The sequence below is a fragment of the Eumetopias jubatus genome, unplaced genomic scaffold, assembly GCF_037043125.1.
Source record: "Eumetopias jubatus isolate StellerSeaLion01/CBP00866 unplaced genomic scaffold, mEumJub1_p1.0 scaffold_16, whole genome shotgun sequence".
NCBI classification, from domain to species: domain Eukaryota; kingdom Metazoa; phylum Chordata; class Mammalia; order Carnivora; family Otariidae; genus Eumetopias; species Eumetopias jubatus.
In genome coordinates this window covers 55,498,188-55,519,516 of record NW_028274822.1, presented here as the reverse complement: position 1 = coordinate 55,519,516, position 21,329 = coordinate 55,498,188, and the positions used below count along the sequence as shown (strand labels likewise).

Here is a 21,329-nt window from a genome sequence, read left to right as displayed (position 1 = left end):
GATTAAAGCATTTAAACCCACCCTGAAATCTGGACTACAGGTTATTGGTTTTATCTGGGTTTACAGGAAGGCTAAACATCACACCAAAGGCTTTAATTAGGCTCCTAACTTTTGTTCAGGCTTAGGGGTTAGAGCTCTTTTGATTCTTCCCAGGGGTCACTCTGATCCTAGTGTTGCCAGCGACTTTTAATGAATGTTCAGCTGGGTCTCTTTCCCTCCCTTATGTGCGTGTATGTTCAACTCCATTATCTAGACATACTTAAGTTGTCACATGTAATGTGACTATTTTAAAAGTTTTCATACAAAATATAAAGCATGGTTTATACTTGGGCTTTGAATGAATCCATGTTTAAATTATTTTGGCTTGAAACTTCAAACCTGAAATAACATGTGTTAGGGTACCCACTCATGCTATGGTAAGGAGATCTGGGAGTCCCTGCAAACGACTGACCTTTTTCTAGGTTGGAAGTATATGTGTCAAGCTAGAAATTGTACAAGATGTTGAGAGAAGAGACACGAAATCAGCATGTTAGTGAAATTCTTTGGAAGGCACAACACATTATTATAACATTAAACTATGTTTACAACCTGATTATTTCTTTTCCCTTGGTGTTTATGTTCTGCTTTTAAGCAGTATTAAAAATAACATTTATTTTCATGTTCTGTAAATAGATGCTGTGTCTGATATAAAATGTTTCATGATGGGGAGCTGGAGGTTATCCTTCCAGCTTATTAAACAAAATCTAAGGGGCCATTGTCATCATGGTTTTCCTTCACCGTTTATTTTTTTGGAGGTGTGAGGATGGTGGTGTTTTGATTTTTTTTTAAACCTTCAGCAATTTAAAATTACTAGACTGGATTTTTTCCCCCGTTCTTTCCTCTTAACTCTGAAATGAAATAAATGTGAGAGTGGGAGATAATTGTACAGAAGAAAGAGTTTTTGGGCCAAGACGTGATACATGTGTTTTATCTTCTGGAAATCAGATGTCTGAAACAAAATGAGAGAAATGATACTAAAGCCCTTTGAGGGAAGGGTAACTGGCTGTGGAGCCAGGAGAACTATTTAATCCTGCCTTTTCCCTAGTTATTTTAGGGATCTCAGAGAACGCATTCAGCCTCTGAGCCTCAGCTTCCTTGTTCACAAGATGAAGAGATCAGAAAAGATCGTTTTCTCAGGTTCTTCTGCTCTTGGCTCCTTGATCAGGCTAGGAGCCCAGTTGTGTTGGAGGTGAAATGAAGTACATTTTGGTAGTCCGTGACGATGAAAACACATGAGCTTGGCTGGATTTGAATTCCAGGCTACTAGTTTTATGGAGGAAGTTTGTGGAGACTGTACCCTTTGTCCTTTTCTCTCCCATGTGTTAAATGAGGGTAAGGAGACCTAGATACCTACCTCCCAGAGCTGTCATGAAGAGTCATTGGAACAGAGGTTTTGCCAAAAGGGTTGATACTGATTTTTTTTTAAAGATTTTATTTATTTATTTGACAGAGACACAGCGAGAGAGGGAACACAAGCAGGGGGAGTGGGAGAGGGAGAAGCAGTCCTCCCGCAGAGCAGGGAGCCTGATGCGGGGCTCGATCCCAGGACCATGACCTGAGCCAAAGGCAGACGCTTAATGACGGAGCCACCCAGGCGCCCTGATACTGATATTTTTAAATTGTAATGAATTATATGTGACTACAGTGGACGTTTCATTTGAGGTCCTTGGTCTGCTCTTCTGAAGTTGTTGAAAATACGTGCATGAGAGGCTCAGTGAGGGGTTCGTGCTTTAAATGTTTTGGAAAAAACACCTCCGTTCCAACGCTGGTGGTTTCAGGGGTGTCTGGAGTTGACCTATAAGTAACCCAGAAAGCTTAGTCTCATACAGATACTTTTATTTTATTAGAGGAAAAATGAAATTTCATCTTCCTCAATACAGAGAAAAAGTTGATTCCAGGTAGTGAGATTTAAATAAAAACGTAGCTTCTGTTGACTTTTCCTGTAATGAAATGAAAATGTGAATTAAAAGTGCAAAAGTCTTAGGGTACCTGGGTGCGCCGCAGTTGGTTAAACATCCGACTCTTGGTTTCAGCTCAGGTCATGATTTTAGGGTCCGGAGGTTGAGCCCTCACCGCCCCCCAGGCTTGGGGCTTGAGGTTCTCTCTCCCCCTCTCCTGCCCTTACTCCCACTTGAACTCTCTCTCTCTAGTATAAATAAATCTTTAAAAAAGAGCTAAAGTCTTATGTAAGTTATAAGCACTTAGCAAATATATGATATAAAATTCCAAGGTTACCAGGGTGCCTGGGTAGCTCAGGTAAGTGGTCGACTCTAGATTTCGGCTCAGGTCATGATCTCAGGGTCCTGAGATTGAGCCCTGTGTCTTGTTCTGCCCTCAGTGGGAATCTGCTTGAGATTCTCTCTCTCCTTCTGCCCCTCCCCCCATGTGTGCTCCCTCTCTCTTTCTCTCTCAGTAAAATAAAGAAATCTTAAAAAAAAATTCCAAGGTTACCGAACTTCTTCAACTAGCTTAAGGCCAAAATTGTTTGACTTTTTTGCAGCACTATTTTAATACTTTGATACGAAAAACTAATAGTCAAAAAAAAAAAAAAGTTGGACCAAGTTGCCAGAGCAGGTTTTCTTTTATTTACTTGTTTTAGCTACCTCTAGCCTTTCAACTATTTTGGCCTTTGAAGTTGTTTTTGCAGTTTTTTCATGGTCTCTTCACTCAGCAAATTGGTCTTTTTATTCTGAAGAACGTCTCACAACTTTGCCCTGAATTCCTGTGTAAAATAGTGGAGGAAAGGACTGTATTTATAATTTGGAGGGAAAACCAGATAGAAAATGACTTTATAAAAGCAGAAATCCATACCTAAAATCCAAAATAAATATACCAGAAGATAACTTTGTGATTAGTGTCATAAAATTGTAGTCACTAATAAGAAAGAAAAGTTGAAGTGATAAATCTAAATAAACCTTTATTGTCAAGGTCATGTGCTTTTAGCTACTAGAAAGATAGTATGTTTGTGAGAGAAGAAATTTCGTGCTCACTCAAGGGGCCTGAACTGAATTTTGCAACATGTCTTTCTTTGGTCTGTCAGTGTGCATTTGCAGACTAGTGGAAATGATAGTCTGGTCCATGAGTTGAATTTGCACATTAATACCATTGGTGGTCATTTAATAGAAGAGAGCATTGTATGGTGACAGATGCTAGCTATGCTTGCGGTGAGCACAGCATAATGTATTGAGTTGTTTAATCACTATTTTGTACAGGTGAAATTATTTGTAATGTGTCAACGGTACTTCAATGAAATATATGTATGTAAACACACACATATATAAAGCCGGGAGGTGTAAAGAGATTAGTTGCACAGAGAGATTTCCAAGGATATTTATTGATTCAAGGGAGAATTAACTGTTCCTCAGGACATATTCTGCAGTTCTAAGTCTAGCCTGGACTACATTGTTGTACTTTGAAAGCAGATTAAAGCTTTTGGACAGATGTGATCTGCTCTTACACTGGCTCATTACAGTGAGGGGGGAAACAGATTAAGGGGATTACTTTGTGATGAATTTCAGTGCTGCTGGCTTCATTGAATTGATTTAGAGCTGTAACGGTTGTAAAATTACTGAGAAGATTAATACTTGAAGCTCTCTAGGCCTTAAAGTTTATAAGATACCTTATATGTATGTGGGGTGTTGTGGGTCATAGAATATAGAAGGATCCAGTGAATGAAGAAAACAGAGTACAGTAGATAAAATCTAAATGATTTATTTTATTTTATTTTAAAGATTTTATTTATTTATTTGACAGAGAGACACAGCGAGAGAGGGAATACAAGCAGTGGGAGTGGGAGAGGGAGAAGCAGGCTTCCCGCCGAGCAGGGAGCCCGATGCGGGGCTGGATCCCAGGACCTGGAATCATGACCTGAGCCAAAGGCAGACGCTTAACGACTGAGCCACCCAGGCGCCCCCTAAATGATTTATTTTAAAGACCTGTACTGTCTAATGCCTTTTTAAAAAGTCAGGAGTCCGTTTGTATCCTCCTTTGCTTAGTGAAGTCTTGATGGCATTTGCTAACTCCATGCTTCTAAATTAAACCCTCAAGTCAAACTGAAATGCAGCCCCGTTGGTACATTTAAATGGCAAAAGTTAAACAACATTTAGGTGAAACCATTAGCATTATAAATATCCCTGTATGCGTACTTGCCCATTCACAGTCTCCTGATGCAAACATCTCTCCTGCTCTGGGAAATAGGAAGGCCTACGTCTAAAGGGTTTTGCTCTTGCCTGAGCAATGCAATATTTATTTCCTGTCTTGCAGTGAAAACTGTTCATTGTTTGCTCTTCACAGGTCACTGACAAGGAACGGGAGTTCGCTGCTGGGGCTGCAAAACAGCTCGAATATCAGCAATTGGAAGACGATAAACTTTCTCAGAAATCATCTAGCAGTAAACTATCTCGATCTCCATTAAAGATTGTCAAAAAGCCTAAAAACATGCAGTGCAAAGTGATACTTCTGGATGGATCAGAATATACCTGTGATGTGGAGGTGAGTGCATATTTAAAAATCTTTTTTGTCCCAGGTATTGAGAACTGGAGAATGTTGGTATGAGACATACAAGATGCATTCTTGTTTTCATAACTCTGGAAAGTTATTCAGACCCAGTTTCTAAATACAAAATTCTTTCCAAAGTCTCTAACAGGAGATCAAATTACTGAAAGTACTTATAATGTCTCCAAAATGTTACAATCAAAAGAAAAATGTGATCTTAATTAAAAAAAAAAATCTCTAACACTTTCCATGGTAGGAAAAAAAACTGGGGGCCTCAAAAATCAGGTTTTTCTTCAATATCTTATGAGCTATCATTTAAATGAATTTACTTTTTCTACTTGAGTAGTTTTACTTTTTCTATTCAAATAATTTTACTCTTCCTATTTTAAATTATTTAATAATATCTTTTTTATTTGAATCATTGCAACTTTTAATTGGTATGAACTTGTAAATTTCTGTACATAGCATTGGTAGATTGGTGGGATCATTTGAACGGTGAATGTCCTCCTCTTAGAGTAATTTTTTAAATGTACATCACGGTGGGCATTGCAGCCTGAGTGTAAAGGGGTCTACTATCCTTTGTTCTTTTTGTAAAGAAAACTAAAATCCCTGTCAGAGAAGGAGCAGTTGAATGACTTTTGTCAGAGATGCTTAGCAAGACCAAGTTAACAGATGAGAACAACACGAACCTGTTCATAGCAGTGGAGACGGGTGGATTCTCCATGTGTCGCAGAGAACACACACACAGGGCTGAAACCTGTGAACTGAAACCACAGGAGCAGGTCTGGGTGTGCAGGAGCCACGGCGCCTTCTCCCCACAGCTTGGAGGGGGCAGTTTGCTCTTTCAGCAAGGTGATTCAGCTTCAGATTGAATGTTTTCATCGCAAGAGCTTATTCCTCCTGCTTCAGCCGCCTGCCCTTCGTCACACGGGGACATCACGCAGCCCTCCCCACCAGCCCCTCCCATCACATGTCTACACAGTTCACCTCTTCTGCTCTGTGTGCTGCGCGGCTCTCCCAGGTGCCACAGGCAGTGTATATGTGTCGTCCTGCATTTCTAATCCTCCGAAGACCCCGCCAGCACCAAGCCCGCCTGACTTCCCATGTTCCTCATTCACCCCTCTCTGCTTCCTCTGTCTACAACCCCTCATCATTCCTGTTCTGTGTGGCATAATGCAGTTCTGCACCCAGTCCTTTTCTTGAGTCATAAGATTCAAATCCATTTCATGTTGATAATGCCATTTATGGTGGGGATGGGGTTGCTTTACTAATTTTAGATTTGCAGGAACATAGAGGAAAAGATTTTTTGAAAAGAAATTCTTAGATCAAATGTTACCGTATCCTATATTAATCGATAGAATTTTTGTCACCCTGTCACCTGACAAATACTGATGGGCTGCTGCAGGGAGGGCAAGGCATGTTCTGAGGGTCCTGCCGAAGGTGTGCCATGCATAGATCCATCTTTTACATTTTTTTGGCTTTGATTTTGGCTGATTTCTGAGCTCAAAGTGTCCAATTACTGATTGAGAGATTTATTCTGGAAATTGGGAGATCCGAAAATGTACTCCTACCTGGGTTTTACTCCGAAGCTTAAAGGACTTTTGTAACCATGAGAGACATTGTATTTTTCCAGGGTGGATCCACTTTCTGAGAAATTGATCTAAGTGAAGCTTTTTTCTTAATTTTGAGGAAAGTCTGTCTGTTGGTTGTATTATTAATGGAATAAATAGGGTTACCTGGCAGTCATCTAGTCATGGCTACCAGAATTTTCTAAAGAAGAATCTAGAAGAAAGTTTATAGTGTTTTGTGTGGATGGAATAAATGCCTCAGGGCTGACTGAGGTACATGTAAATGTTGATCATGTTAAACTTAATTTATATCCCATGCTTCAAATATGTAATAGATACGATCTGTATTTTTTGTAGAGTTCAGAATTTTTATGTTGTAATTAACTTTGGATATAATTCAGTGTTACTTTTAATGTCACTGTGAACATTTTGAGTGACATGGCAATTTTGGTCAGTTATTTTCTTTTATAGTAATTTTTTATAAAGTTTACAGATTCTTTTTTTTTTTAAGATTTTATTTATTAGAAGGCACACAAGCAGGAGCAGGGGGCAGAGGGAGAGGGAGAAGCAGACTCCTCACTGAGCAAGGAGCCCCACACGGGGCTCGATCCCAGGACCCTGAGATCATGACTCAAGGCAAAGGCAGACGCTTAACTGACTGAGCCACCCAGGCACCCTACAGTTGATAGATTCTTAAGAATTAAGAGTAATTCTCTTTTTCTGGGACACCAAATCCTTGGCCAGCAGAGTATTTTCAGTTTTACAACAGACATTGGTTGTTGAAAAAAATGTGGTCACTACTGACTGGCATACTTGTGGAGAAAATAGAGAAATTTGGGCATGGTAATGACTGGTTGAATAAGAAAAATGGATTGTGAATCAGCTACATGGTTCTCAAGGTGGCAACAAGATATAGCTGAAAACGCATATTCAAAGGGACTGTGGACTTTAGATACAAACTGTGGAACATAAAACCTTGGCTGGCAGTGTGCATGGGGTATAGTAGGTAAATGGTGGTTGAAAAACATTGCCGTAGGGAAGGTGTCCTTCGGTTTCACTCTCCTCTACACGGAGTTTTTATCAACGTCTTGGATGAAGGCACACGCATAACAAATAGCTGAACAATATTTTTAAGTGACTAAGAGCCCATGTGCCAAAATCCGGGTTTCTCATGAAGTGGACAGTGTGTGACATGGAAACAAAGTAGCAAGATAATGTTTAGCAGGAAGGGAGGCCAGACTTCACTCTGTTTGTAAGGATCAGATGCAAAATAGAAATGTGTCGGGGGGAAGGGGTGGTCAGACTTAATAACAGTTTGGGTGAAACTAATCTTTGGGTTTAAGTCGATTACAAACTCAGCGTTAACCAGCAGTGTGGTGTAGCTGTCAGAAACTTCCATGCGGTCACAGTGGCTTCTGTGGAAAAGCAGCGTGTGGTTTCCCCGAATGTGGCCAGTGGCCAGATCCTGGGCTGGAGAGATCCCATCCCCTGTGTCTTATTCATGAGTTCATGCAGGATAGCGCTCTTTGGAACCACCAGACCCAGGTGTGAAAACAGATTTATCTATTTGTAACCCATGTGATTTCAAAGAACTTTAGCTTTCTGAACCTTGGTTTCCTGACCAGAAAAATGGGGGTGAAAATACTTGTCTCAAAAAGCCATTATTGTGAAGATTAAAGCAGGTGCTTAATTTAAACCCTTTCTGCAACATAACATATTCTTAATAAATGGTAGCTATTTAATGGAATAACAGTGAACTCTTGAGCTTTTTCAGCAGAGAGATATAGGATGGTGAGTGATCTGGAAACCTCTTATGAAGAATGATTAGAGAAATAGAATGTTTTAAATAGAAAAAAAATTTCCACTTGTCCCCTTCTAGATTTGGAGGGGAGAGGATAGCTACTTCCAGTTAGTTGGAAAATTTGACATTGAATGTCATAACATACATTGTTTAAGGTATAGAAAGTGAAACTAAGGTAGAAGTTATGGGAGGTCTGATTTTTAAGCAAACAGAAAACATGTTTTAAATTATTGCTGTCAACCTTGTGATATGTGTTCTGTAGGAGTATTCCAGCAGAAACTGTAGGTGCATTTATGGAAACCATCAGCCCCTCAGATGCAGTCTCAGACCAGACAACTTCCAGTGCCCCTTCCTATCTAAGATTCATGGAGAGAAGTGACACACAAAAATCTGAATTGAAAAAGCAGAATTGCCTCCCTAATTCCTGTCCCCAACACATACAGTTGTAGGTGAATTAAGGAAAGTAACAGATGTAACATTTTTTGCATTTAATAAGGCATCAAAAAAGGCATTTTAATGAAATCTCTATGCCTAAGTGCTTTCCCCCATGGCTTATTTGATGCCTTCATAACTTCACCATCACAATCAACAAAGCTCACCTCTGCCATGACTTCATCATGAGAATTTATAGTCACATATAAAGGACCCCCTGTCAACACACACACACACACACTGTCATACACATGCACGTACGCACACACATACATACTCCTACCTTGGACTAGCACAGCCCAGTTCTCTCTTTTTTTTTTTTTTTTTGAAACCACAAGGTAGCATTTCCCCTCGCCGCATGGTGCTGCAGTGGGACAGAGCCAGCGACCTGAAAAAGCAAGATACAGGATTGGTTGACGTCTGACGCCAGTGACTGAACCCTTAAGTCTTCAATTCCTCTCTCTTCATGTATAGATAGAAGCCTTTTCCAATCGTGCTGGCTTTTTCATACTTCTCTTCAACAGTAGGCTTAGATAATTGTAGCATTCAGTGTTTTTCCATTTGACTATTTCCTCAATAATTTTTTTCAAACTCTTAAGTCTTGATCATCTAAAATATAAGAAAATTTCATTATGAGTAAAATAGAAGAAAAGATCTTCTTAGAAGACCATCTTTTAAGCATCTTGATATATATGTTTGGCAAATGTTTACACGCTACCCTATTTTCATGTATGCCCAGCAGAATTACTAATACTGCTACTCCCTTCTTATTTCTGTTGGACCATTAGAGAACACCAGCAACTTCCTGTAGCCAATTTACTATCATGGTTGCTGTTTATTTCTCGGACATGAATTTTAAAAGAGAAAGTAAAGAAAAATACCCCAGTCACATGCAGTGAAGTAAATCATGCTCACCACATCTTAGTCACGTTGCTTCTGTGTTCTGTGGACTCATTTCAGTCTGACTGATTAGCACAAAATGTATTTCCTAATGACCATCCAATTAGAAATGTTTTCTCTTGTTTGGCCACCATTCTAATCTAGTCTTATTTGGTTTTAGGAAAATAAGTCAGACATGATCTGAAATTTGAGTCCATATTTCATAATACAAGTTTGCTGCTCCTTTCACAAAATGTTTAAGCTGTCTTATGGCGTAGTTTGATTTGTTTTCCCCCAAGAAACCCGATTGGGGGAGGAGTCTAGTGCATCACTGGAAAAACTATAGAGGGTTTAGCTTGCAGGTGTGACTTACGAGGAACCTGCTGTGTTTCTCTATGCATATGAAACTCCACCTCACTCCATTTAGCCCCTAAATATTGCTGACCCAGTGGTGAGGGAGACTTAGTGTTTATGGACCCAGTTAAATCCACATAGAACTAATACCTCCAGGGAAAATGCCAGTGAATTGGCTGCTCTGGAGAGAGATTTCTATCCAGATTGGGGCAAATCAAATGGAGCTACTTAGGTGCAACACTGAAACCATAAAAGCCTGGCCCCCAGGTTTGGCTGTGTCCAGAGGTCCACTGGTTGAATGGGCTCCGTGACTGAGTATCATTCAGGTCACTCCAGGATGGTTCAGAATCCCAAGCAAGCACAGACACAGGGCAGTTAGCTCCAACAAGCATTTCTTGATGCCATAGAGATGCTTCTAAGGAACCAGAGAGGATAAGAAAATTTATGGCACCATGTCCTAAATGTGCTTTTTGTTATCCTCTAACCATTCGTCAGGAAGGGACTGTTTAAAAAATTTCCAAATGCTCTGTCTTGCCCATGATTCAGTTAACTGTCCAATTCATTTTTCTATTTCATATTTCCACTTACTGGGATTTGGTTGGAAAAACAAATTCAATGTCTGAATTTTCCAATTTGTATACGTTTTGTGATTAAAATACCTGATAATTGCTTTGGAAGTCCTTGACTGGACAGCAAATAGAATTGCCATAATCCAACAGAGTCGATCAGAGTACCTGTTACTTTTCACAGATTTTAAGAAATAATAATTGGAAAAAGTAGAAAATAAGGATTTTTTTCCAAACCAGTACAAGTATCGTTCATTCCACACTACATTAAATCACAGAATTTTTGAGTCTGTGTAATTGTGTGAATTCCGCTTTAAGCTCTCAGTGGGTCTCTGTTCAACTGAACGCCTTACCACATCAGAGCATCTGTCATGTGCTGTAACTGAAGGCCTTCAGTCCAGGGGCAGCAGCTTTTCTGTTTGAAGACCAATGCCCCTGGGGACTCCTGAGGATGGAAGGACTTTAACTTGTTTTCCTTGTGTGATGACCCTTGGGTGCAGCTATAGGAATACAAGCACTGTTAACACACACCTTCTCATTTACCTGGCATAACCAGTACTAAATATTTCCACGGTGTTCAGATTTGTCCTCATTAAGGCTTGCAAAATTGTTAAATCTTTTCTCCTGATTTTCATTTTTAAAAAGTAGTAAATTCTCATAGTCCATCAGCAGTGTCGACATGGTCTGTTAAACCCTCTAAACAATAGTAAGGTTAAAATATAGGAGTGTGAATGTGAAGAAATCAAAGTGATCAAACCCTCCAGTATGTCACTGGACCAGGTGGGGGTTTGGAAGCTGAGTGAATCTTGGAACCTGAGCATCTGTACACATTGGGTGTTTGATGCTGTGTCAAAGACAAAAATCACTGAGGAATTCTTTTGGTTTTTCCTGCCCATTGTCACGTGGAGTTAAGGCCTGATGAGAGATTCGTTTTGCGCGTGTCCGTAGTCTAATGTTGTGATGCTGAAACGCTACGTTTGCTTTTTGACATTACTGTTTCTCTCACTCTTCACATTCCCACTGTGTTTTCTGATCCCCTCGTGTTGCTGATTTGATGAAATAAGCTTGCCTGCTCCGCGTGCTGGTAGGTGGGAGTCACGAGCAAAACGCGCTCCACTCTGCAGGCTGTTCACCTGCTCCAGAGAGCAGTCTTGGGTATCTTGTTCTGCTTACCACACAGGGGTTGATTTTGACAAAGATGTTCATTACCTGTTTGTCTAATGAAGGAAACAATCTTTCAGGCTGAAAAATAATCCTAGTTTTCTACTTCTCCCCAGCCCATGATTAAAATTTCAGGTTATAGTTCATATTTTTGTGTCTAGTTTACTTGCTTGAATGTCACCTCTTTCAGAATCTTCCTCAGTTTTATCTCTGAGAGTTATCACATGTGCTCTGGACAGAATCTTTTAACTTCCTTTACTCTGTTTGTGGCCTTATGGTCACAGACCCTTATGAGATGGTGGGTCTACCACTGACACCTTTCTCCGAGTTCAGGGGAAGGTTTGCTCTCTCGGCTGCTTCTCCAGAAGTAATTCCCCTTAGCACACTAGGTTTAGGCTTCATTTGAGGTTTAGGGAAAGACCGTGTAAAAGAGAGAACACTTGTTACTCCAAGTGCCATTCTTGGGTGTGACAGACAGACAGCCATCCCACCTAGCACCCGTTCTGCTTCCACATGCTGAGTGCAGCTCATGCCCCCTGTATCTCAGTCCTGGCCCTGAAAGCTAAGAAAGTGCTTCCCTACATTAGACCAAGACATTGCTCATTTGCCTCCTCAGGAAGAGTCTTCCAATTTGGTGCACTTTCAGTCCCTTGTGTGGTGACCACAGCCTCCCATTCACATAGGTAGAGCTGGCCCAGCTGTTTCAGGGGTCTTCCTAGCCGTGGACCTATATTACAGCTTTGACATATCACTTAGATACCTCATTAAAGTCCTTGTATTTTCCAGAATACATTAATCAGTGTGTACAGAGTAGGCACTGAAGTATTTTTTTAAAAGAAGGAAGTGAATCATTTGAGTTTTAATTATTATTTGCCTTAATGCAAATTCTTTTTTCTGTTTGTTTATAACCATTTCAATCTGTAAAACTAACATCACACTGTGTGCAAATCGCCCCCCCCCCCAGGGAGTTTTATTAATTTTGCAGAGGCTTTCGTATAAAGTATTTCTTGAGGGCCTATTTTGTTCCAGGAACTGGAAACAAAATGAGTCAGACGTGAAGCTTAAAAAGAGGATTGTCTTACTCATAGAGTCACACAATCTTAAATCTGAAAGGGACCTTGGAAATGACTTTGTCTTCTACCTCATTTCACTGATGAGGAAATAGGCCCAGAGCAGTTAATGGTGTGCCCTAGGACCCCCAGCCTAGAACAGGTAGAGAAGGCCAAGAACCCGGATCTCCTTCCCTCTGCTCCAGAGATCTCTTCACTGTGGCTTCAAAAACATTCCAAGTCTATAGCTGTAGAAGGAGCAAACCAAAACATAGTATTTACCTCCAGCTTGGGCTTGAGAAATAGTGGGATGAAAAAAGGAAAAGAAGGAGAAAGATCTACTTTTCAAATTATTTAATAATACATCTGATTCTTGAATATCTCTTTTATTTGTAATTCTGTAAGCTTTTGACATCAAAATTGATTTTTCTAAATTTTGTAGTTAATGTATGTGGTTTTAGGGTAAGTTTGGAAACAAGACCACCAAAGTGTCTCCTCTGTTCACTTTCTTGTCTCCTTTCTTTCTCTCTCTCCTTCCCTCCCCTCTGGTGGTGGCTGGAAGGCTTTGAAACTTCCTTGAAGCACATCTGCAATAGACACCCTAATAGGTGTCTCCTTTTAATAAACCGACAGCTTGACTCTAGACCTGGAGTGGATTAATTAGGCCTCCCTGGGAACAAAAGCGTTCTGAGGCTTTGAACAGATCCTGTCCAAGAGAGACAGGTTGAGTCTATGGAAGGAATTCATTCTCTCAAAACTTCTTAAACCTAATTTCTGAAAGCGATTGCCAAGCCTTTGCTTCTGGTTACACTCTCATGAGATAAGGTACTGTGAAGTGTAGGACTTAGAAGCAGCATTGTTTCATTTTTGAAGAAGAGGAAAGGAGCTGGAGATATAATACAGAGGCTCTTTAGATTGGTATATGGAACAAAGTTCAGGCTTGGCTCAGCTCTTTGCCTTAATATAGAATAATTTTAGGTAAGTTCTACCGTTACCACAGTCCAGCTCAAAGTGAAAAGGCCAGTTGAAACTGAAGACCCTAGCCATCCCTTCCGGAGGGAAGCAGTTTTCGTTCTACTGTGATTTTTGTTGAGTTTTCCTGATCAATTGCCAGTTCATTTTATAATTACAGCATTTCCCCCATGAAAGACAGGTTATAATTTTCAAGATTATAGCCCATCTCCCCTTAGTTAGCATTTAAATTGATGGCTTTCTTTTCATGGAAGTAGTCTTGGCCCTAAAGGAAGTTTAGGAGGGAGACTACTGGTATCAGCCACAGATTAGAAAATCTTTTCATAGATGGGTAATAACCTGGGACCATTTCTACATGGTGTGATAGTCTCTTGAATTTGATACCACTTTCCTGGATTACCTTCGGTTTCAGAGGCAGGTGTCTTTTGACCTTGTCTCCTAGGTCAGAGGCCTAAGAACAGCACCTGTGACCTTTTTGAATAAAGAGTTGAAGACCAGTAGAATCCTAGGTTCTTAGAGTACAGGAGGAGAACATGAACCTCTGGTTCAGTGCCGCAAAATGTGAGTGTGTGTACCTGTGTGTGTGCCCATCCACATTTCCAACAAAATATAGAAGTAGGTTCAGGGAAGACTGGAGTACAGTATGAGAATGAAGGCCCTATTGTAGGGACAGGGTAAATTATTTATAATGAACTAGTTTTTACATGACTCCTGGCATCTACACATTGGCTGATCCAGTCGGAAAATGAAGCAGGTGGTCAGGCAGTACCTGGTTTCAGGGTTTGGCTGGTACATGTGTGTTACGGTCCAGTGTCCCATTAGCATAGGAAGGGAGGTCCATATGGTGCCATGTTACTTTGAAGAATTTCAACTCAAAAGGAGATATTCAGTTGTATTTGTGAATAAATACCTTTTTGTGTTTTTATTATTGTTGTGATCTTAATTTTTATAGCAGAGGGAGAAGGGAAAATCTCAGTAGTATTTCAGCTCAGTCATGTTTGCTGTTTGGGTATGGCAATTAAATAATTCAGTAGGAGATGGGAAAAACAATGAGATAGAATGGGGAGAAAGCTCTGCTAAGATGTTTCATAGTGATGTTGAATACATGCCTTTCTTATTTTTTTTTTGTTAGTGGCATACACTATGGCTAATCTTTATTGCAGCCACAATTAATAAATTACAGCAGCCAATTTGGGCACTTATTTCAAGGCTAATAGTGCATTTAGCTTTGAATGTAAGCCCCATTTGAGGCTACCAATACGTGAATAACAAATTGTTCATCCTTCTTGCCAAGGTTTTATATTTTTCTCACATTTACTCATTCAGGTTTTCCATATCAGACAGATGTGCTCAGGGTGTCTAGTACAAGTCATGGCAATAAAGAGAGGGCCATTTAAAAATTCTTACGTGAACTGAAAAATTAGATTCAGCTTTGACAAATTTTAACTTGCTTAAATAGCTGGGGACTTTTGCTGAGAAACTTGCCCTGTCAGTTTTTATGCTGTGCTGCTCAAAACGTGAGGGTTCATTAAAGACAGAACAGTAGAAATGTTAAACTATAACTTTCCTTTGAATCCATTCACTGAGTCATGGAACCAGCAGATCAGTTAAAAGGATCACTTTCCTGCAGGCTTTTAGAAGTGTGTTGGTGAAACGCATAAGGTGTAGATGCCCTACGTAGTGAACATATGAATATCTATGGAAGTATCATGAATCAAATCAGACTGTAGGATTGTGGTACCATAGAATTAAGCTTTCACAATTGACTCTATAAAGAATTGAATTTAGAGCCTAAGGGTATTTAACTTTGGGGAGCACCATATCATAGTAGCTAGCAATAGACTGTGACATCTTTGCTTTGCCATTTGTAAGTCACTCATCCCCTGAAGTCGTCCGTTTTCTTATCTGCAAACCAGAACTCTCAGGGTGGTCGGGAGTGGTAACGAGTGGATGCTGACTGCTTGCAGCTTTCAGGGACCCTGTCAGGCCTATAGTGGTCAGCAGATTCGAAAGCTTTCCCAACTTTACGGAACTTCCACCCCCTCAAGCATAAAGTACATCCTTCTAGGCCTTGTCTATAAGAATAAGACTAAAAATACTCTGTGGAGTGGTAGTTACTTTAACATAAAAATGGAAATCTCCCTACTGTTTAGAGATTTGCTTTTGTCCTTCAGTAGGTGAATGGATAAACACACTGTGTTGTAATCTAGACAATGGAATATTATTCAGTGCTATGGAAGTAAGCTATCAAGCCAGGAAAAGACATGGAGGAACCTTAAATGCATTTTGCTAAGTGAAAGGAGCCAGTCGGAAGAGCTACGTACAGTATGATTCCAATTATATGAGATTCTGGAAAACGCAAAATTATGAGAAAGTAAAAGATTAGTGGTTGCCAGAGGATGGGGTGGGGTGAGGGGCGCATAGAGGAATGAACAGGCAGAGCACAGAGGACAGAGTATTCCTCATGATACGTCACTGTACATTTGTCCAAACCGACAGGAGGCACAACACCCAGAGTGGACCCCAGTGTAAGCTCTGGACAGGGTGGTGATAATTGATTGTAACGAACTAGCCATTCTTGTGGGGGATATTACTAGCGGGGGAGACTGCACCTGTGTGAGGCAAGGAGTATGTGGGAAATCATTGTACCTTCCTCTCAATTTTGCTGTGAGCCTAAAACCACTCTAAAAAAAGTTCAGTCTTAACAACAAGAACAACTAAACCAGTTACCTAGAAGCTTGTGAGGATTGAGAAAGGACCTGGAAAACAGGAAATTTGCTTTTTCTCCCACTGCCCGGCTTGAACCTGCTGAGAATAGATGGAAGACACAGCTAAGGTGCTATTACTGTGGTGTCAGCAATCAGTAGGTGTTTTACAAGCCTGAATATGTTCTGAAAATAATTATACACACTTCATTTCTGGCTTTCAGTGTTAGTCTCTTATCCTGAACTGACTCACATTTTATGTGAGCAAGGAGGTGTAGTGTTCCTTGGCTTCAGTAATGAACTCCCTCAAATTAGGCAGGAAAGTCTGTTATGGAAGGGGCCTGACAACATCACCTTCCTTCATCTCTAGTCCCTTTGGAAGTTGGCGCAGAACATTCTTTCCAGTTTGACTAAGCCTCAACTGACTGTATTTTCTGATTTCTTACCTAGTGACTCTGAGTGATGTATTTCAGGAGGCTTCTTTACTGTTCAGTTTTATTTTAAGTGTCTTTAAATAATCAGGTCATCCTTTCTTTGCCCTTCTGTAGCAAGTATAGGGTATGAGAGGGTTTTTTGTTTGTTTGCTTCTTAGCATATTAGGAATTCTGTGGTATGCTGGGTTTTAATTAAATAACTAAGGACACAATAGAAGTAGCCAGGAAGAAGGAGAGAAATGAGCCTACCCAGCTCACTTCCTTTTCCTGTTGGGACAGATCATCTCCTACCGTAGAGAACTTCTCTCTTGCTTGAAGAAATTGGGAGTGGCTGTTTGAGGCATGAGTCCTGGACTCTTCTTTCTCTTTCAGGATCTAAGTTTTGAAACAGGGCTGATGATAAAAAGCAAAACCGCAAACCTTTAGCTGGTCGTAAATACCTCCTTAGGAGTTAAGTTCTCAATGCTGGTTCATATTGTTAAAAATGGTAAGCACATGGGGGCAACTGGGTGACTCAGTCGTTAAGTGTCTGCCTTCGGCTCAGGTCATGATCCCAGGGTCTGGGATCTGAGTCCACATCAGGCTCTCTGCTCAGCGGGAAGCCTACTTACTTCTCCCTCTCCCATTCCCCTGCTTGTGTCCCCCCTTCTTGTTCTCTCTCTCTGTCAAATAAATAAATAAAATATTTTAAAAAAATGCTAAGCACGTGTGTCACTATTTGGCAGGTAGATACTAATTATTAGAGAATATTGGCTGACCGTCCCTGTGGTGGTATTGTAAGGCAACCGAAAGACCAATGGCATTCATGTATTTTATCTTATTTATTTTTAAATTTCCAGAATAATTCTAATTATGCTCAGGATATTTAATAATTCTAGTTAGAGCTTGAGCAGGTAAAGAAATGTGAAGAGTGAGCATCGAATATAGTTGAAATATCGAGGGCACATGAGACAGATGAGGCTGGAAAGGAAGAACAAAGACCCATCAGGGAGGATGGGTTTGATGTGGTAACTGGGTTGGGTATTGTTTAGATATTTTGATTTTCTCTGGCTGAGTCACAAATTACTATAAACTTAGCAACTTAAAACAACACATATTTTTCATCCCACATTTTTTGGCTGGTTCTCTGCTCTGGGTCTCATAAAGCAGAAATCAGGTTATTCACTGATTGCATCTTCATCAGGAGGCCAAATGATGGAAGAGCCACCTTCATGCTCCTTTGAGCTCTTGGCAGAATTCATTTTCTCCGGGTTGTAGGCCTGGGTTCCCACTGCCTCGCTGGCTGTCAGCTGAGGACCACTCTTGGCTACAGAGTCTGCTCTTGGGTGCTTGCTATGAGGCCTCTCTGTCTCAGCAACAGAGAACCTCCCTCGCTTTGAATCCCGGACCTTCAAATCGGTGTGCCTCCCCTTATGTTACCAGCCTGGGAAAACTCTGCCTTTAAGGGCTCACACAATTAGGTCAGGCCCACCCAGATCATGTCCCTATCTTAAGGTCAACTGTGGTATATAGCGGATGACTATAACCTAATCATGGGAGTGAGATCCACTCTCTTCATGGTCCCCAGGGATTGTGCAAGGTGCATACAGCAGAGAGACAGGGAATCTTGGGGCCATCTTAGAATTCTGCCTCTTGCAAGAGGTGATGGGGTTTCTGGGACTTTATATAGGGGAGCTATTTGGCCATTTGTGTTTTTAAAACATACTTCTATGAAATAGTAATTGAAGAGGAAGAGACTTGAAACAGGGACACTGGGCTGCTCTTGCAGCAAACCAGGCAAGAGATGCTAAGGACTAGAACCGAGGCAGGGGCAGTGGGGTAGAGAGGAGAGAATGGATTTTAAAGAACTATGCTGAAAACAAGCAGAGTTGATTAATTGGATGTAGGTTGGGGATATGGAGAGCCATAAGAGACAGTAACTTATAATGACTTCCAAATTTCTGGATGGAGTGACTGCATAGACAGATGTAGAATACAAGGAGAAAAGTTTATAGGGGAAGATAATGAATTTAATTCAGAACTACTGAATTTAAAGTGCCTGGAATATGAAAGTAGCAGTCTATTATTGCAATTGGATATATCGTTCAGCATTTGGAAGAGAAGGCAGACTGGTAGGCTTTGTGAGAGCCATTATCTCTTATACTAAATCAGACACGGGAGTGAATGAGATTGTGTCAGTCAATGACTAAGAAGAGCATGAATAGCAGAGCCCTGGGGAATACTGGGGAACATTTAAAGTTGGGAGTGGGGAGAGCTTTGTCAAGTCTCCCCTCACCCCACCCTCAGGTTCTTCCCTACACCCCGTCCTGGTCCCTTTTTGCCATACCCTTAGCTTATGCACTGGGTGTGCCTGAGCCCACTGGGCCATTAAGGCGTGATTATGGTTGCCTGAGTATCCTTCAAATAGTCCGAAGACAGAATCTATGTAGGAAAGCATTTGTGATACCATTTTCTAAATGCCATTAAGGTATTGGTTGCACTATTGAATGTAGAAAACGGGAAGCTGGAGGCTGTCTAAGGTACCATCCCTTGAGAGAAAATTCAGATTGTCATTTGTTGCAATTGATTGTTGTGCCTCCCTGCAGTTTGTTGTCGATTTTTCTTTTATTTCTTTAATTTGGCTTTTGGCTATCTTTTATACTTTAGACTTTCCGTTAACACAAAGTGGTAAGAACCATAACATTACACGATTTCTTTGAACAACTTAACAACTATTAGGGTCGTTTTACACTGGCATACTGAATAGTTGTGGTTTTTAAGGTACCATAATTGTACTATAAACTGTGAAGCAGTGGTGTCATTCAGAAAGCTCTCTTAAAATTTTTATCTTGAATTAGAAAAAAATCAACCCCTTACGTATAGCCTCCAGGAGTCGTCCTATTTGGGACTGTGGTGATGCCCTGATCCTCATTCAGCTACTACTCCCCGACCCCAAATGCCCTCTCCCTCCTGGTCCAGGGAAGACGGGCGTCTAGTGCTGAACTCTGGGTTTGCTTCCCGCTCTTTACAGCAGGGAACCCAGGAAGGATTCTTTTCCTTTCCAACCTCTGGGTTGTGTTGACCAGCCAGTGCACTTTAAGCTTTTTATTTGTTTTTCTAGAAGAGGTCATGGATTCCAAGTTGCGGGAGCTTTTTATTGGAACACATAACATTTCCATCAAAAAAGTTAGCTTCCTATAGCTTGTTGTATGATTTCCCTTATGCAATGACTATTATGAGTATTTTATTTCTAGATAAATGAAATGTAGGTCTTTCTCTTGCTTCTTCTGCCAAGGCTGCTCTGTTTTGTTAGTGTTGCCTGGTGACTGTTTCCTGAAATCTTAGTCCAGGATATCTCTACAAATGGCAAATTAAAATGGCCAGATTAGATATTAATTCATGAAATGCTTTGATCAGCGGAGATTTCTTCTTTTCAGCAAATAAGACATCCTTGCCGTGTGGGAATATATTTTTTCAATGTAACAGACAGCTGTGTTTAACTGGTATGTACATTTAGAGTCATTTTCTAATAAGAGTGAAAGAAAATCCTATCTCTCAGTCCTGTTGCCACTTAGGAATGCACCTCATTTTCCCTGCTGCTGCTTATAGAAATGAGTGATGGTGTGCAGATGTACAGCCAGCACAAGGAATTGCTTCTTATTATGGTGTTTGGAAAACTGGAAAGAATAAAAAGATTTGTTATTTCTTATGGAATGCCATGGTGACAGCAAATAAAGTCACTAAAGAGCCACCGCATTCTTCAGGGAAATGCCATTGGACTGAGCGTGTCGAGCTTATGAATGGTTTTAGATGATCACCCCAAGCAGAATGCTTCAGTTAATGTGTCCAGTGATTCCTTTAGGGAAAAACAATTCAGAATGTCATGATCTGCAGACCTTCTTTAATAGTACAATGGTGAAGAATTCATTATGAGGAGGAAAAAACCACCAAAATTGGAAATGTAATTTTTTTTTCAAAGATACGTTTTTCTTGGGGCTTCTATTATTTATCCCCTAAGTGCACAGAATGTAACAGGAAGAAAATAAATTCATAGAAAGCAGCACAAGAAGCCGGGAAGGAGGTTAGTCCAAAAACACATGTTCTGAGCTCTCTAACAGGCCCTGGGGAGGAAACCTGGGCGCTCAGTGTCTGTACAATAAAAACACCCCAGTTTCAAAAGTTTCCAAAGAAGCTTGTTTTTTTCCGAGTCCAGTTGTTTGAGAGAAACTCTACTGCAGCTTTCTGCTGGCTTTTTCCAGGAGTAGATCAATTCCAGGAGTAGCCCATCAGGAAAGTCTCGATTGCTATTTCTCTCAGTCTCACCTTCAATAAGCAATAAGTAATAATTTGTCAGTTTGAGATCATGCTTCTCATTAATTATTCTCAGATTCAGTGCTTTTTACGTTGTCAGTTTATTACAGAACTGTGCTTTTAGTAGCAGGCCTAGGGGTGATATTGACATCTCTTAGGAGATATGAGAGCTTCATAAACGTGCTCACAAAGAGGATACCACCCTCCTTCTGCAAGGACATGGGCCGTGGAAGTACCTGAGGTTAAGGAAATATTTGAGGTTAATATCGGATCTAGGCCATCGTAGAGACAAAAAGATGCTCCAGGCCCCTCACTGTACTTTATAGAGCATGACTTCAATGATTTCAGCTCAGAAAACCTTGAAGGCTTCAGGAATTTCTTGTGCACTCTTTAAGATAACCTTAAAGCCAACTCTGTGCCCAGCTATGTAAATATTAATCATCTCCTTTATTGGATTATTCACTGTAAGCCTATTGAATATTGCAGTTGCTACAAAAATACTTCACTTTTAGAACTGTTCTAAAGCAGGACCAATTGCACACTTAAGAGTGAACTCTCCAGTCTGCGACTTATGTTTATCTTTCT

At 40.5% G+C, this 21,329-nt stretch overlaps 1 protein-coding gene across 5 annotated transcripts in view; it reads left to right on the top strand.

Moving 5' to 3' along the window:
• Positions 1 to 21,329, top strand: part of EPB41L3 (erythrocyte membrane protein band 4.1 like 3) — a 148,750-nt gene that overhangs the window by 62,347 nt on the left and 65,074 nt on the right. For all 5 annotated transcript variants that reach the window (XM_088019619.1, XM_028123935.2, XM_088019618.1 and 2 more), the window contains exon 3: positions 4,333 to 4,530. In XM_088019619.1, coding sequence (XP_087875745.1) covers positions 4,333 to 4,530 — 198 coding nt within the window. The remainder of the gene's footprint in view (positions 1 to 4,332; positions 4,531 to 21,329) is intronic.